This window comes from Tauraco erythrolophus, chromosome 19, assembly GCF_009769465.1.
Source record: "Tauraco erythrolophus isolate bTauEry1 chromosome 19, bTauEry1.pri, whole genome shotgun sequence".
Taxonomy (NCBI): Eukaryota; Metazoa; Chordata; class Aves; order Musophagiformes; family Musophagidae; genus Tauraco; species Tauraco erythrolophus.
The window spans coordinates 7448111-7464747 of record NC_141483.1 but is presented as its reverse complement, the minus strand read 5'-3'; the positions used below and the strand labels follow the sequence as shown (position 1 = coordinate 7464747).

Sequence of the window (16637 nt, the reverse complement as noted above, 5' to 3'; positions counted from 1 at the left end):
CAGCTTCAGTCAGTGCTCCCAGAGGAAGTGTTGGTTTCACCAGATGAAATTAATACACAGAAGTCTTTACAGAGGCATTCAGATGTGACATTGTTTGGGGGGCCTGGCTATATGGCAGATGTATAAAACAGTGAATCATATGTTTACATATAATTAGATCTGTATTGACAAGCCAGGCTTGCCTTTTGTTTAATAATTTCCTACATTAACATCAAAGAGCTTGTTTTTGTAATGAAAACACATTTCCCTTTTTGTTTTGCTTTGCTATAGCTCTGTATTAACATCAAACCCTAAATCGTGACTCACGCAAAGGAGACCTATGTATGTAGATGTACATATATCCATATTAATTTATAGCCTCTGAAAACGGGTGCAATGTTATAAAATTTCCTTCATTTGGATGTATTCAGGTGATCTTTTCTCTGTGTGTCCCTACAAATTTTGGCAGTACCTGATAATTTCATTATGCTTATTAACCTTCAAATACATTTGCAAAATTAGATAAGATTTAAGATTCCAATTTCTGGATCAGGAATTGCTTTGTTAGATACTCTGTGGAAATCTCAGTGTAAAGTTATCAAGACTTTGGTGGTCTAAGTGGTAACTTTATGCAGAAAACACTACAAAAAAAAATTTTTGCAGATGAGTTAATTTAAAATCGTTGGAAGAGGAAGCTGTAATAAAATCTAGGTTTGGTAGAATTTGCCTCATTTGTTTTTAAATCCATTTAAAACAGTGTTTCTAAACTTTAAAGAAATAGCTTAAATTTGAGCTAAATAACTCACTATTAAGGACTTGAGAGCAAAGTTGGTAAACTTTTTTATCCAAGCTGAGGGGAACTTATCTTAAAGCGTATCAGATAACAAGAAAAGAGGACGTCAGGAATGTTTAACACTGAACAGCATTATTAATAATTTTTATCCACAAATGTGCGCAACAGGTTGTTTGTTAGTATCGAGTGCCATTTGGTTAATCTTTATTGGAGATTTTCAGTGTAAAAATCAGTTATTATATGTATATTCCTGCTATATTAGGAAACAGAATTTAGAATGTGCAGTAGACATGAAACCGTGTGGGTTTTGCACTTTTTGCAGTGGATGTTGTCCTGCACATTTTTAAAGAATAACTTTCTCTGAAATAGTCTGAGTGAAGGCAATAGTAATAAAGCTTCTCTCACAAAGACATTCATATCCCTACTTTCCACCCTTACAGCTTTTTCAGCATGAGGTAAGTTTTGTCATGTTTCTGCTTGGACTATCAAATAGCACAAAGTTATGGGAAACCTACAGTGAAGGATGCCAGCTCTTTAGATTAACACTGCTGAAGTTTTCCAATAGTTTTTACTTTAATTTCTCTTTTTTCCTTGAGGCCGAGCCCCTGATACTGAAACTCTCAATTTGGAGACAGTTGGAGTGAAAACTAATTCTGAAACTGGAAAGATCGTTGTTGATGCCCGTGAAGCTACTTCTGTTCCTCACATTTATGCAATTGGAGACATAACAGAGGTACTGAGTCTACATAAACTATTTTACAATAACAGGAAGCCGACTTTGTTCCTGACTAATAACTAGTCCTCAGATGTTGTCATGCTCTAGCATATTTCTTAGTGTTTTGCTCTTTTCATTTTGCAGAACTGTAGTGTTTATGCCAGCCACCTGGGTCAGTAATTTCCTTCACATGAATCTTATGAAGTGTCTCAGCATTGGAGATTATTACTGATGTTTATCAGGGAAAGCATTATTGGTCAGAGGCTAACAATAATATCTTTGTCACTTCAATTATCTTTCTAATAATGTTTTTATCACTTCAGACATATGACTTCATACAGCCTGTGAATGCTGAGTAAAAGCAGTTCTTACCTTCTGGAGTTGAATACACTTACCGGGAATGATGACAAGTTCTGTAATTCCATTTTTAGTATTTTGGAGTTGAATGGAGACTGGTTACAAGACAGCATTTCTGCTCTGTGCCACAAAATGCTTCTGACAAAGGTGTCTTCCTCTAGAACAAGAAAAAGTAATTGCTGCAAATACTAAATGCATTTGACTTTGTTCATGATTAGTGAATGATTATGGGAAATAAACATGAGGTGTGAGGTTTTTGTGTCTGTTTTTTTTTTTTAAAGGAGGAGACATTATAACTTGAGCAAAATAATTTACTTATTATAGATGCAGAAACAGAATTCTGTGGCCTTAATCTAGTGCTGTTGAAAATCTACGGTTGTCTATGACAAGAATGTCTTGTCTTGATCAAAGTGCACTCAAATACTTTCAATCCCTTGATTTTCAGTTTACAGAAGAACTCAGAGTATCTACTATAAGTTCGGCATCTTCAAATATGTTGTCTTCATAAAAAATAACATTTGTCTGGTTTCTGAACTGTACAGTTACAAGATGATGTTTTCATCAGCTGCCTGCTGTTGTGAAAAATTTGGGCAATATGTAGATTGTAGAGGCTGGGCATTGCAAGATTCAAAGTTCTTTTATCTGTTGTTGAACTTAATGGAATTGAGCACATGCCTTCCTATCAAGATTGGTTTTGGTATCATGCAGGCATCTGTTTTAAAAGTCTGGTAAATCTAAATACTGTAGCAATATCTATTTCTTCACTCTCAGGGTGGTGAGGCACTGGAACAGGTTGCTGAGAGAAGCTGTGGATGCCCCATCCCTGGAAGTGTTCAAGGCCAGTGGATGGGGCTTTGAGCAACCTGGTCTAGTGGAAGGTGTCCCTGCCCATGGCAGGGGGGTTGGAACTAGATGATCTTTAAGGTCGCTCCCAACCCAAACCATTCTATGATCTAAATGCCATATTCAGTATAATTTGAGAGGCCTTTAAAAGATTTCTCATTCTGCCATGTTTAAAATCTTTTAAAGGTCTCTCAAATTTATAAACCCTAGCGGTGCTCTGAGCATTTGAAGAGATGTAACAGGTTACATAGAGTCTTGGGAATAGCCCTGCAAGTTTCTGACTGGACTCTGGAACTGCCAGAGACACTTAGATCTCATAAATCCGCTGACCATTCCTGACCTCTTCCCCTCTATGTAGGCATGTGTTTCTTCCTGTCTGTCTCCATCTTGATGTGAATGACTTGCCATTTCCTTTTAAACTATGTTAAAACTCTTTCCTGCTAAGCTTTTTTTTTTTTTTTCTCCTCTTTACTCTCCACAGCTTCTCTGTCCTGTTCGGTCACTCAGAGCTTTGGGATTATGTATATTTTCTCTCCTTTCTTCTCACTTCGCATACAGGTTCCTGCTGTACTTGTCGCTTCTTGCTCTGGAGCATTTTCTGAAGTCTTTATTCTGCTCGCAATGACCTTCTCCACCTGCTTGTCCCTAATATATGCTTTGGTTGGGCCTCCTACTTTCCAAACTTTATTTTTCCTTTCATCCAAGAAGCAGTTGTTAGAAGCAATGCTGGCAGGGACTTAGATTCTGTTGCTCATTTTGCTGCCAATATGCAGTGTTATTTTGGGCTACTCATTTCCTTTTGGGTGCTTTTAGTCTCCTAGCCTAAGAGGATTTGGTTAAGTAAGAAGTACAAAGTTGGAGGCAGGATGCTCTCCTCTCTCCTACTCTGAATCTAAAACATCAGATCTTCATTTATGTGTCATCTTCATTTTGTTGTTAAAACTTGAATTTCCTCTTCCTGCTTTTGTCCTTATTAATGCATATTTTTGAACTGGAGTCGTTCAATAGGCACTTCTAAATATAAGTGTTAAAAACAGCAACACAGTTTTATACTGTGTCCAGTGTACAATTGGGGAAAAAAAAGAAGAGTTAAATCAGTGCTGTGTGGAAATATTCTCTTAAGCTTTTATCAGTATATAGGCTCAATATGGGGAATTAATGAAATCACGGTATAGTACTCATGCATTTATAGAGTTTCAAGATAGAAGGAATTATTGCCAATCTTACCTGACTCCAGTACAATGTGAGCCATGTAATTCCACTTCGTAAGCAATGAAGTTATTTTATTTGAATATTTAAATTAATTTTGATTTTTATTTAAAGCACAATTAATTTAGATAATAAATTTCATTGGCATGGGAACCAACAGTGAAAGAAAGTTCCATGTTGGTGCACATCCCGAAGAATACACAGAGAAGAATAAAGTGCATCCTGCTAACACCTACAAAGCTGTAGAGCTTGATGTGTGATAGTGTCTGGGTGAGACCTACCAAAAGAGCGTAGGAAGGGGAATCTTGTTTCCTGTGAATGAGCATTATGATCCCTAATATTGCTTATAAGAATAAGATTTTTTAATTTTTTTTTCCTCAAGGTTCCTGCTCAGGATTTCTTTTTGCTCTGCTCTCTGTCTGTCAGTCTCTTTGCTACCATAAAGTGCTATTGCTCATACAAGTAGTTCTCGAGCCTTCTCCTCTCTCCTGTACCACGCCACACCGAATAGACACTAAATCACTACCAAATAGCAAGAACTACTTTTTTGTTTTAATTCATTGCCCTGGCTGGAAGGGGAGTGAGAGAGGGGAAAGGCGAGTTTCCTGATATGCTCAGAATGACTGTTTTCATTGGGGAATCATACCCAGCTGGCACAAACGGGAAGCTATGTGTGCATGGGTGTCTTGTTGCACCCTTGTATGGCAAATGGAATCCTAATGTTATCCAAGCTCTTCATTTGGAGAAAAGGGGAGAAAAAACCCTTCCCAGAGGTCAGTCAGTTTGTCTACCCTCAAAAAAGTTTTTCAGGCTTTGGCAAAATATTATTTTCAACTGACAGGTGAAATTGCATTCAGACATTTTCATCTTCTGTAATCAAGATGAGGAAGATCAAGCTGGATTTTTAGCTGGAATTTTTTTCAGTGCCAATATAAACTCTGTGCTAAAATCCTTCCTCCAGTAGTATTCTTGTTGAAAAGCGTGGCACACACTATAAAGAAGTTCTCTCAGAAGGAGGTTTATCATATGGTCATGCCGCTTTACATCTGTCATATTTCAAAGGTTGTTAAAACAAAGATGTGTAGAGAAGGTGGAATGTACAATGTGTTGCTTTGAATAGAAATAAGACCAAAAAGAGTTGTGTTAGAACAAATACACATTACTTCAAAGCTTTTTAAACTCTCTTAGGAGCCATCTCGTTTAAATGTATAATACATTGGAGGATTCTTATGAACAATTCGTATCCATAATAATCAGCAGAGTAGTTCTACACATGACTGCAAAGTGAATGTTCATTTCAAATATTTACCAGGGAAGGTCTTTAAGTCATTGTTTATGAGAAATTGGGCTTTATCTGCATGGATGTTTTAGTAATTAGTTGGGTTTTATGGAATGCGTGGCAGTGCTTTCACAATTTTATCTCTCGTTCCAATCTTCTATTCATTTCTGGAATGCCAAAACAACATCTGTATTTCCTGCTACAGAAATGATTGGCAGCCATGTTTCAGGCAAGTGTGTATAAGAAAAAACAAATGGCAAATTTCATCTGGTAAATGACATTTACAGACTTGAAAGTCAGAATGCTGGATTTGAAAAAACATTATTTGATGGATCTTAGGGGGGAAAAATGGGATAGACTTGCAGTTTTGTGATTTGTCATGAGCTATGGGGGAAAATAGGTTAGTCTTCATTAACAATTAGAATTGTAGTTTCTGTTACCAGGTTAGACATTGTTGTTTCAGGTTTTTTTTTTTGCAATGAAAGTTTTAACTTAATTGTTTATTAGTACAGATAAAAGCATAAATGCATATTAATATGCAGATAATTTATATGGTGTGTGTACTGAAGTAAATGGTATCTAATACCATGTATAGTATCTATCTAGCAACATACGGAAAAGATAACCTGGGAAACAGGAATGGATTCCAGTAAATGCTGAAAACTTTAGGAAAATAAAAAAACAAAAACAAAAAACTTGAATGTGTGTGGTGGGGAATCCTTATTTTATTTTCTGCTGAAGACTGTTTTTGAGGACTTACGGAATAATTACCCCCAAGTGGGGCTTTGCAGGAGCGTGACAAGTGTTGTACCTAGATAAGACCTGTATGAATCAAAACTTCATGTGTTTTATAAAGTGTTATGTGTTGCCCCACAAAGGTGTTTTTCAGTTATGGCTTTCTTATGTCTCCACATCGTCCTTCTAGATTTGTGACCTTTTTCCTCAACTCGGACATCTTGATAATACCTCTTGGATGAACTCTTAAATAACTTTTTAAAATAGATTTATAAAGTTTGTTAGATCTTATTAACTCACATGGACTGTTCTTCCTCAGACTTAAAAAAATTCCTTCGAAAATGCCTTACTTCAATTTGCAAAACCTTTCAGCTTCCTTAAAACTAGTTGTGGAGTTCTGATAGGCCAGTGATATTGTGCCAGCCCTCAAAATTAGTATTCTGGAACACTGCATAATCCTGTTTGGATATAAAAAGTAGCCAGGACTCATGGCTCGAACTGGAGCATGTCCTGGTCATATCCTGCTATCATTCCATTCGTCACTTGCAGGAAGTTAGCATTTGCCATTAGCAATCCTTTTCATGCCCCTCTCTAATACTAGAGCCTTAGACTAGGACTAACTCAACCTATAGGTTGCAGTGCTAAAAAATAGTCTTCAACTTCTTCGAACCAGGACCAAGAGAGGAATTCAGTAACGGTGCCTACAAATAGCCAAATTTTGTGCCTGTGTTCTGTAAAAATGTGACAGACAACTTTTCTAAAAAGGTCTGATGTTATAATACCACTGATGCTTTATACTAGGCTTTTCCTGCTTTAAAAAGACCATCTGAAAAATTTCTTGATGAGTTACTATGGAAAGAAAGGGACAAGTGAATGGTTAGTGTGTGAGTATGCTCTGCTTTTCAAGGGTGACATGATAAGACACAAGGTTTTGATACGTTCATGGCATTTGTTCCCCATCAAGACAGATATTCAACTCAGAGACTTAAAAGCATGTTTGGACAGAAATTATTACTGCCTTCTCTGTTTGGAGCACTGGCTACTAGGCTGGAATTCCAAAGATTTGGCTTTCCTCTGACCATTGTCCCAGGAGAAATCCTTGGATGCTACTTCTCCCTTAGTTAAAACAAAGCTTTGTGCTCTCTTTTAGGGCCGTCCTGAATTAACACCCACAGCAATAGCTGCTGGAAAACTGCTGGCTCGGCGTCTTTTTGGCCAGTCTTCAGAATTGATGGACTATGACAATGTGAGTTGTTATTCCTTTTTTCAATAATAAAATCCAAATCTTATGCTTTTTTTTTTTTTCTTAAGAATTTTTGTGGAATTGCATTTTGTCATCTGGAATCCATCTTTGACAGTAGCCAAAGTAGATGTGTGTGACAGAGCTACACTTCTCAGTCATGCAAAAATCTCCCCTGTATCTGACGTGCAGCTGTGTCATATGGTTCAACGGTACCTCTTTCTGTTTTCTCACAAGCAGGTGCCTACTACAGTTTTCACTCCCTTGGAATATGGTTGTGTTGGACTGTCGGAAGAAGCAGCTGTGCGATGTTATGGATCAGATAATGTTGAGGTATGAAAACATTTTTAATTTGCTACTTGGTGTCAGAGTTGCACTATGAAAAGACAGAAGTTGTATCAGGCAAAATTTTTGGTCTTCAAAATACTTTGTTTGCAGTTAGGGAGCTGATGTCTTCAAAAAAGCTCAAGGCTTTAAAAGTATTGTAGGTCACAACGGAAACTGTTACCTAGTGGGTTTAAAATTATTGATAGGGTGTGACAGCTTTAAACTAGCTGCCATTTTATTAAGTTATATTGTGCAGCATCATTAAATATCAGTTATGTTCCTTTTAATTGTCAGAATTTCTGGTCAGGTTCTTTAGTCTAAATTTTTGGAATGTCTCCAGAAATATTTGCACAAGCTGCTGAGTGTCTTTGTGGCTAAAATGTCTTGATGTAATATGCCTGGGCATTGCATATTGAGGAAGAAATCTGTTATTGCATATATTCATGCCCAGCCCTTTGATATGAGGAATGAGATTAAGGTACTCATGATGAAGTTCACGATCACTGTATAATAAGAAACAATTCAAACAAGTCACCCTTGAAAACATATGTTGTGTTACCTTTATTCACTCACCAAAAAGACTGCCAGCACGTGACTTGATAAGCTATGGAAATATAGAGCACAATACTTTACTTTATGTCCAGTCAGTTATTAGTTTTGTTTTTTATGATTCTGAAATACAGTTTATACTTCAAAAATCTGTTCCAGAACTGTTATCTGGGTTTCTGGATGCTCGTGCCATCTAGAATGAAATAAATTTAGAACAATTGTTCTAGTCTGATTAAGGCAGACAATTGATGTGTGTGTCAGAAGATGCTGATGTTATGTATGTATTGGAGAGCAAGTTCAGCTGATGGACTTAGCTTGAAGCCCCAGGTAAAATCATTAATGGAGAAATAAGCGTTTACTCTTCAGAATGCAAAAATTACAGTTTGGGTTGCCTTGTGGTATACATTATTTAAATATGAAAAGTTTCTTGGATTTCATTATTTTCAGTAAACATAGTATTAAACTTTTGGGGGAAGCTTAAAGGAACAAAACTAACATTTTTAATTTGGGGCATTTGAGTAACATGATTATTTGTGATATTTTTTTCAGTTTTGTTTTTAATCTAATGGTTCTCTAAGAAAGGTTCGTGTTAAACTCTTACTGTGTTTTACATATTTTTCTTTAATGAACAAGTTACAAACAAATAATTTCTTTCTACAACATTAGAAATATGTCGTAATAGTAGTCATTATAAAACTAAATAGGTTTCGACATAATAGTACTTTCTAACACAAAATGTTATTGTTTTCCCTACCAGGTATACCATGCATATTATAAACCTTTAGAGTTTACAGTGGCTGAAAGAGATGCAACTCAATGCTATATAAAAGTGAGTGTTGTGAGCTTTTAACTTGCTTTTAACTTAAAACAAGAGATGTGGTACAGCCTACCTTAAAGAGGACTGCTTGGCAAGAAAACCTCCCAAGATGGATGAGAGATTTTCTTGGTGACAGCCTGTTTCTCTAGTGTCACTTCAAATATTTAATATTCATTACATATACCATTGCATCTTGAAATTGCTTTACAGATATTAGCATTTTTCAGAGCTGATGTTCTGCTGACTTATACCATCTTTGAACTGCTCTTAAGATCCTAAGAAATGTTCCAAATTCTCTGAGATTAATCTCTGCTTCTCCCATCAAAGTTCTTAACTAGTTGTAGAATCATAGAATCATGTAGAGTGGTTTGAGTTGGAAGGGACCTTAAAGATCATCCAACCTTCCTGCCGTGGGCAGGAACACCTTTCACTAGACCAGGTTGCTCAAAGCCCCATCCAACCTGACCTTGAACACTTGCAGGGATGAGGCATCCACAGCTTCTCTGGGCAACCTGTTCCAGTGCCTCACCACCCTCAGAGTGAAGAATTTCTTCCTTAAGTCTGATCTAAATCTGCCCTCTTTCAGTTTAAAGCCATTACCCTTGTCCTATCACTATATGCCTGTGTAAAAAGTCCCTCTCCAGCTTTCTTGTAGGCCCCCCTTTAAGTACTAGAAGGCTGCTATAAGATCTCCCCAGAGCCTTCTCTTCTCCAGGCTGAACAATCCCAACTCTCTCAGCCTGTTTTTATAGGAGAGGTGCTCCAGATCATCTTTGTGGCTCTCTTTTGGACTCACTCCAACAGGTTCATGTCCTTCTTATGTTGGAAGCCCCAGAGCTGAACACGATACTATAGGTAGGATCTCACAAGAGCAGAGTAGAGGGGCAGAATTGCCTCCCAGCCTCAGTACCAGCCCCTGAGGAACGCCACTCGTCACTCGTCTCCACTTGGACATCCAGTCGTTAACTGTAGCTCTTTGAGTGTGACCATCCAGCCAATTCCTTGTCCACCGAGTGATCCATCCGTCAAATCCATGTTTCTCTAATTTAGAAACAAGAATGTTGTACGAGACAGTGTCAAATGCTTTGCACAAGTCAAGGTAGATGACGTTGGTTGCTCTTCCCTTATCCACCAACACTGTAACCCTGTTGTAGAAGGCCACCAAATTTGTCAGGCATGATTGGCCCTTAGTGAAGCCCTGTTGGCTGTCACCAATCACCTCCTTATTTTCCATGTGCCTTAGCATGGTTTCCAGGAGCGTCTGCTCTATGGTGTTGCCAGGCACAGATGTAATGTTGGAGTTGCCATCTCTTGGGGAAAGTATGCTAACTTCAAAAAAATTAAGCATAAGGCTTACAAATCTAGAGTAACTGTTCAGTCTTTCTCATGAAAACAAAAACCTCCTGGTTTGAACCAAAGTGTTGGACTTGAAATGTGTCTTTTCCTAGAGCAATCCAATTGCTTCAGTCTTGAAAAGGTTTTTGATGCACTCACCCATGATAGAGAATCTTAGATAAGGTGATGCGTAGTGTTGGTAGAATATATCATAGTTTTCTTTTTTTTTTTCCTTTTCTCCTCAATATCAGGGAACAATCTTTTTTAAATAAACATAGTAACTTCTGTAGGTCCATCACAAATTATTATGTTGTTATTGTTGTGTTATGTAAGGAATATCCATTGTCAATAGTTGCAATCAGTTTTTCTAACTTTATTTTGTAATATCTGATTTGTGTAAGTGCCTTAGTAGCTTGCCTTAACTGTCCCAAGTGTCAGTGCAACTAAGGTGATGCTACTTCTTTTTAGCTATTCGCTTTAAATTATTTCAATGAAAGTAAATATTTGAGGGTGAAGTAATAATAGCATAATAGCTGTTGGATGATATTGAATATATTCCTTACTAAGCTCCCAAAATGCATGAACAAACATTAAACTTCAGAGTTTCAAACTAATGCAAAAGGTTTTTGTCTTTAAAACTCCTCAGTATTTAAAGTACCACATCAGAATTGCTGCTGTTGCTGGGATTCCTAATGAAAGAATCCAAGCCTTTACTGAATAGCAGAACCTATTAGATTAGTGATGATTTAATGCTTGATGGGAGGACATAGGGAGAGACTGATTTTCTTTTCATAATTCTAAAGATGGTGTCCTTAAAGGAACTAAAAGGTTTTCATTAAGTTCTCTAATAAAAGTTAAGTGTGCAGTGACTCAGGCCCTCCCAGATACTTATTAACTCACCTTCCTCTTTGGCTGCTTCCAAGGCTTGACTCCTTTTTAGGTTATGTGGCTGATGTGGTAAATGTATCTCACCAAACATGCTGCTGTAAATGACTGAATCACAAAGGCACAGAATATCCTATAATAGGTAGTTGTCTTCTTTGGAAGTAGAGCTTATTAACTGCATAGGCTTGGAGAACTGCTAAGGTGACCATTCAGTGTCAAAATAACACTACTCTGGTTACTAGACTGCAGAAGGTATTTTGAGGATTTCATACAAATGACAACAAAGTATTCAATTTGCCATAAATTGTCATTGTCAGTGGCTCCCTGAAGTCTGAAAGAAATATGATTTTAAAGCTTTGATTCAGGAAAGGGCTTAAGGACAAGCATAAGACCTATTGAAGTCAGTAGGACTTAAGCAAGTGCGTAAGTTTTTGGCACACTGGGAATAAACAGCTGAACTAGGATTTCAGGGCACTTCAGTTTCATCTAATTCAACTTCATGCCTTATCTTTAGATGTTCTAAGAAAAGATCTCTATGTAATGTATTGTTTTCAGATGGTGTGCTTACGAGAGAGCGAGCAACGAATACTTGGCCTTCATTTCATTGGACCAAATGCAGGCGAAGTTATTCAAGGATTTGCTCTTGGAATCAAGTAAGTACAAAAGAATGTCTCTAGCTTCTAAAGCCTGCTTTTTAAGTTATTGTAAGATTATAAAAGATAGCTGCCTAGTTTTGGCAACACTATAAAGAGTCCATGCTTTTTGTTATTTTTATGTAGTATTGCACATATTTTCACTAAAAAGACTGCAGTTCTTCATTAAGATGTGCTGGATTTAGTTACTGTAATACTGGAAATAGTTAGGGAACAACTGAGAAAAATGTATTGTTGGCTTGATATAGTTAAAGCAAAGAATAAAATTGTGCATTAACTTAGTAATGTTAGTTTTCTGACAGTGTAGGTTCTTTTGCATTCTATGCATAGGATAGGAAATCACCATATAGTTTTGCAAGTTACTTCCTTAAAAGGATATTTGTGCTTTACCTAAAAACCTTTCTTTATACCTGCAAAGCATTTCCTTTCCTAATCTCATCTTTAAATGTGCGCAGCCATTGCTCCTCAAAAGCTCAGCATGAATTTTGTTGCATGAATTTTTATATTTCTGGGGTATAAGCTAACCACAATATGATAGGGTAAGAAAGAAACCTCTGTAGGATGATGGAAGAGGGGAGGTACTTTTGTCTAGAGCTATCTGATAATTGCATGGACAAACTTACCTTAAAGTAGGTGAACCTTTGTGATCTTATCTTGCTTAAGATTTTGCTCAAATATTAATACAGAAGTCCTCTCTTTGAGGGAGTAAGGAGTGATTCTGGGTCCTCTTTGGTTAAATGAATAATTCCTGCTATGCCTTTTGTGTGCAACAATTATTTCTTATTTGTTTTTTCATTTCCCTTCTTATTGCTGATTCCCATCTTCAGAAATGTTGACTCATATGTTTACATTACTAAATTATGTTTTTTAACTCTTCTTTGAAGAAAGTAGCCTGGAACACAAGAAATCACCCCCAATTGTGGTGTTAGTTCATTTTCCTAAATATCATCACCATTTTATTGCAGTTTTAGTCTTACAGTTGTGAGTGACTAGCATAAATGAAAAGCAGAAATGATTAAGAAGGCAGGACCACAAGTATCATGTGAGGAATATCTTGGAAATCACTGATTGCAGTGTACCCTCAGTACACATTTTCAACATGTGTTTGTAGTCCATTAATTGCCAGTGGTATAAATTCTAGAACTACATTTTTTAGGATGTCATTGGTTTGAAGTTTTATCCAAAATAACCAGTGAAAAGGAAGCACATGAAACCGCTGGAGTGTTTTTCTGCCTTGCCTGAGGGAAATTAAAACTTTAGCCACAGTAAGAGGTTTTCAGCAGGTCAGATTCTTGTATTGGTTTCTATTGTGTTTCACAAATCCAGAGCTTTCAATATGGAACACCCGCTGTAAGAGCTGCTGTTCTCCATTGTCAAATATTAGGTCTTACTTCAGTCTCTCCAAAGGATGATTTTCCATCTCCCCTTCCCACTTAGAACTCCAGTAAGATCTCTGCTCAGCAATGATTTTTTGCTTGTCAGTGCTTTTTTGGACATAGGTGGGGACAGTAGAAGACATCTATGGCTCTCTTCCTTGTGTTTCGTGGAGGGAGAGAACATTGTCCTATAGAGAGCTTGAAACAATTCTTAAATTTAGGGCCATTTCAGCTATTCTTACAGCATGACGTGCCAGGAACAGCAGCTCAAGGGAAAGTAATCAAGTCTGAGACTGTTACTGGACAAGTAAAGGAATTAAGCAAGTGGGATTTTAGCTCAAGAGGTTTTTTTAGGTTTTTTTTTTTTTTTTTTCTTTTTTCAAATGAGAGACTTTTTCCTCCTGCTTATAACTTAGATAACTTAAGTGTAAGCACCAGACTTTCTCTAAGATCATGGAAGAATATTCTGGTATTACTTCCTTCAGCAGATTTCTTGCCAGCAGTCCTAATTAACATTTTCTTCCTCTATGTGCATGTGTGTGTTTTCCCATCTGGAGTCAGAGTTAGTGAAACGCACATGTATGTACAAGAAAAGCTGAAGGCTGCAGTTTTGTCATATGTTTTTGCCATAGGCTCAGTTGTGACTTGGGGTAAATTGCTTAATTCTCTCTGTCTCAACTCATGACAGCTCTTCCCAACCTAACAGTGTTGTGAAGCCGGGCGTTTAAATGTTGTTGCAGAAGTACCTGAGAACTAATAGACAGCATTGTTTGAAGAAGAAATGTAACTCCTCTACCTGATAAAATGGAAAAGAGCAGAATTACTTTGATGTGTTAGGACATTCTAGCTGCTTCAGGTGAATAGTGTTTGACTTTGTGGGCCTTTTTTTTCTTTTTCTTTTTTTTTTTTTTTTTTTGGTAGATGTGGTGCTACGTATCCTCAACTAATGAAGACAATTGGCATTCACCCTACCTGTGCTGAAGAAATTACCAAGTTGCACATTACAAAACGTTCTGGCTTGGATGCAACAGTCACAGGCTGCTGAGGTTAAATACCATCCCTGGAAAAAAGGAAAAAAGCACAAAATATATTTTTAAAGAAAAGGGGCGTTTAGAGTGGAAACAGCTTTAATGGTTCGAGTTCCAGGAATGTTTCTCATTCTCCTTGTAGACAGCTTTTTCTCACAGTCAGACAAAGAAATTGTCCTCACACCGTCACAGTTCTAAAAACAATGCAGTCCTGCTGTAACAAATCTCTCTCTTTTGAAGTGCCCATAATTTTTCTCTTCCTGAGAACTAGGGAATAATCACAGTTTAATATATGTAAATATAAATGAAGCCGGTGACATCTGAGGCCGTCTACAAATGAAACAGTTGTCGTTTGAGTTTCTCTGCTGGCATGACTGACTGCCAACAGAAGTGTCTCATGTAATGTTCCTAGAGACACTAGGAATCGGACAGGGTCTTCCTTACAATTCTGGTGATGATACTTTCTCCTAAGTACTTGCATAGCTCATTACTGATCCTAATCTTGAACACTGAGACTCTGTACTCACTAGTAGAAACAAGTTCCCAGAGTGTGTAACATTGAGTAAGAAGTCGTCTTTGTTTTTTTCCTTTAAAATGTGATATATACAGAAATGTAATAGAAAATCACTTACCACTGAAACTGTGCTGCTACGGGATGAATCCCAATGCATTAATCAGTGGCAGCCTGGTCATAACATTATGGTGACGGCTGAGAATGAATGAGCTCAGAGATGCTAAAGAAAGAGTTGAATTTTATGGTGACTTCTGTGCCTACTCTTGAAATGTCTAATTCAGTTCAAATTAGATTGACGTATCTCACAAATTACTGCTTGAACACCATATATAAAGCAATGCTGACAAGTAGAATCAAAACCACTAATAATCCAACTAATTTTCTTCAGCATTTTCTATTTTATAGAATGCAGAAATCTGGCTGACAAAGTGTTATATTTTGTTGGTTTGTTTTTAAAGATTTTCTCAATGATGAGCTAGATACTGCATCTAAATGGATTTAGATCTGTCTTTAACAAAACATGTTACTGAAGGGAACTATATTGAACAGCGATCTAGAAAAGAAATGGTCCTGCTCAGAACAAAGATAGAAAATAATCATCTGCAAACTTTTTGGGGGTTTTTTTGAGTATTGGCCAGAGTAAGAAAGCAAATTTCTGTTTTGTATTTTTGCAAATTTCTGCTTATTTTCCTGCAGTCCAGGAGGGGGAGATACTGCCTAATTTGTGGCAATAAAGAAACAGAAATCTGATAGTGAAGCTTCTTTTGCAGAACCCTGTTAAAGAGCCTGACAAAGGCAAACACAAAATTAACTGCACTGAATTTCAGTCCGAGTTGCAGCTGCCAACGTTTTGATATGCTTAGTCACTGAGTTTCTTGCACCCTTTACAGCAGAATAGTGCATGTAGGAAAAGAATAGATCAGCTTGAGGTGAAACAAAATGTATCCTTTTTGCAGTTTGTATCAGTGGATTTCTGTGGGGAACTTCGTATTTTCATAGCTGTCCTGCTTGTTGCACAGTTTGGAAGAATAGCCTGATGATCATGTACATCTTTGCTATTTTTCCTTTGACTGCTATTTCACTGCTGCAGCATGCAACACAGACAAATGGTTGGTTTATTTCAAGAGTGAAATTTTCTTTACCATGAGAATTGTACCTGTCAGAGAAACTATTAGACAAAAAGTGACCAGACCTTCCTTCTAAAATATGATGTAATAGCTTTTATCACACTCTCATTGACATTAGAATACTCTATTTTCAGTGATTTGGTCTGACTTAAGCAAAACCAAAAGAAATCTTAAATGCTTTCTTTACAAAGTTTCCTGATATTTCTGGTCCACAGAAGAGGAAGGAGTGATACAGTTTGACTGCAAGTGGCATTTCCTATCAGATCTGCTGATGCCATTTTTTCATCTACGAAGTCATCCATAAGTTTGTAGTTGAAAAGAAATACTTTGAGTGGAAGTGTAGTTGAAACACTGCCTGAATATTGCTACTGCCTTTAGAAGAAATGATGAAAACTTTATATCTGTATATAAATGTGTGCATACCTGCACATTCAGAAGTTCCTGTTTCCTTTAATGAAAGTCTTATGAGTATGATACAGCCAAAAACCCTACTAGATTTTTCTAGCTGTTTAAAAAGAAAGTGGGTTTTTAAAATGTTTTACTTAATATTTCAAAACATTGAGATACTGAGCATCTCAGTCTACAGAGATTTTGATGTGAGAAACATCCCACCTCTGACTAAACTGTAATGCATATTCATACAGGTTTTTTTTCCTAGTGACTACCTATTGTAGTCCTTTTGTACCCGTAAATAAAAACATTAGCGTTTAGCCATGTGAAAATTGTTTCTCTTCCAGCAGACTGAGTTCTCAGCCCCTACAGACAAATGGAAAGTTAATTTCATTCATCATAAAATTCAAAATAATGCTTTAGGACAACAAGAAAAGAGATCTCAAGGAAACAGTGTATATGGGGTGTGAAACTAAGGCATGTCAG

The 16637-nt window shown here is 37.0% G+C and overlaps 1 protein-coding gene across 3 annotated transcripts in view; it reads left to right on the top strand.

Annotated features, from left to right (window-relative positions):
• The window catches only part of TXNRD2 (thioredoxin reductase 2), a 34765-nt gene extending 19487 nt beyond the window's left edge, over positions 1-15278 (top strand). Inside the window, exons 12-17 of one of the 3 annotated variants that reach the window (XM_086623828.1) lie at positions 1369-1505; positions 7061-7156; positions 7391-7483; positions 8784-8855; positions 11619-11716; positions 14014-15278. In XM_086623828.1, coding sequence (XP_086479954.1) covers positions 1369-1505; positions 7061-7156; positions 7391-7483; positions 8784-8855; positions 11619-11716; positions 14014-14143 — 626 coding nt within the window. In that variant the 3' untranslated portion in view covers positions 14144-15278. The other 2 variants (XR_015222723.1, XM_086623829.1) reach the window with 2 other exon arrangements.
• The last annotated feature ends 1359 nt before the right edge of the window (positions 15279-16637 follow it).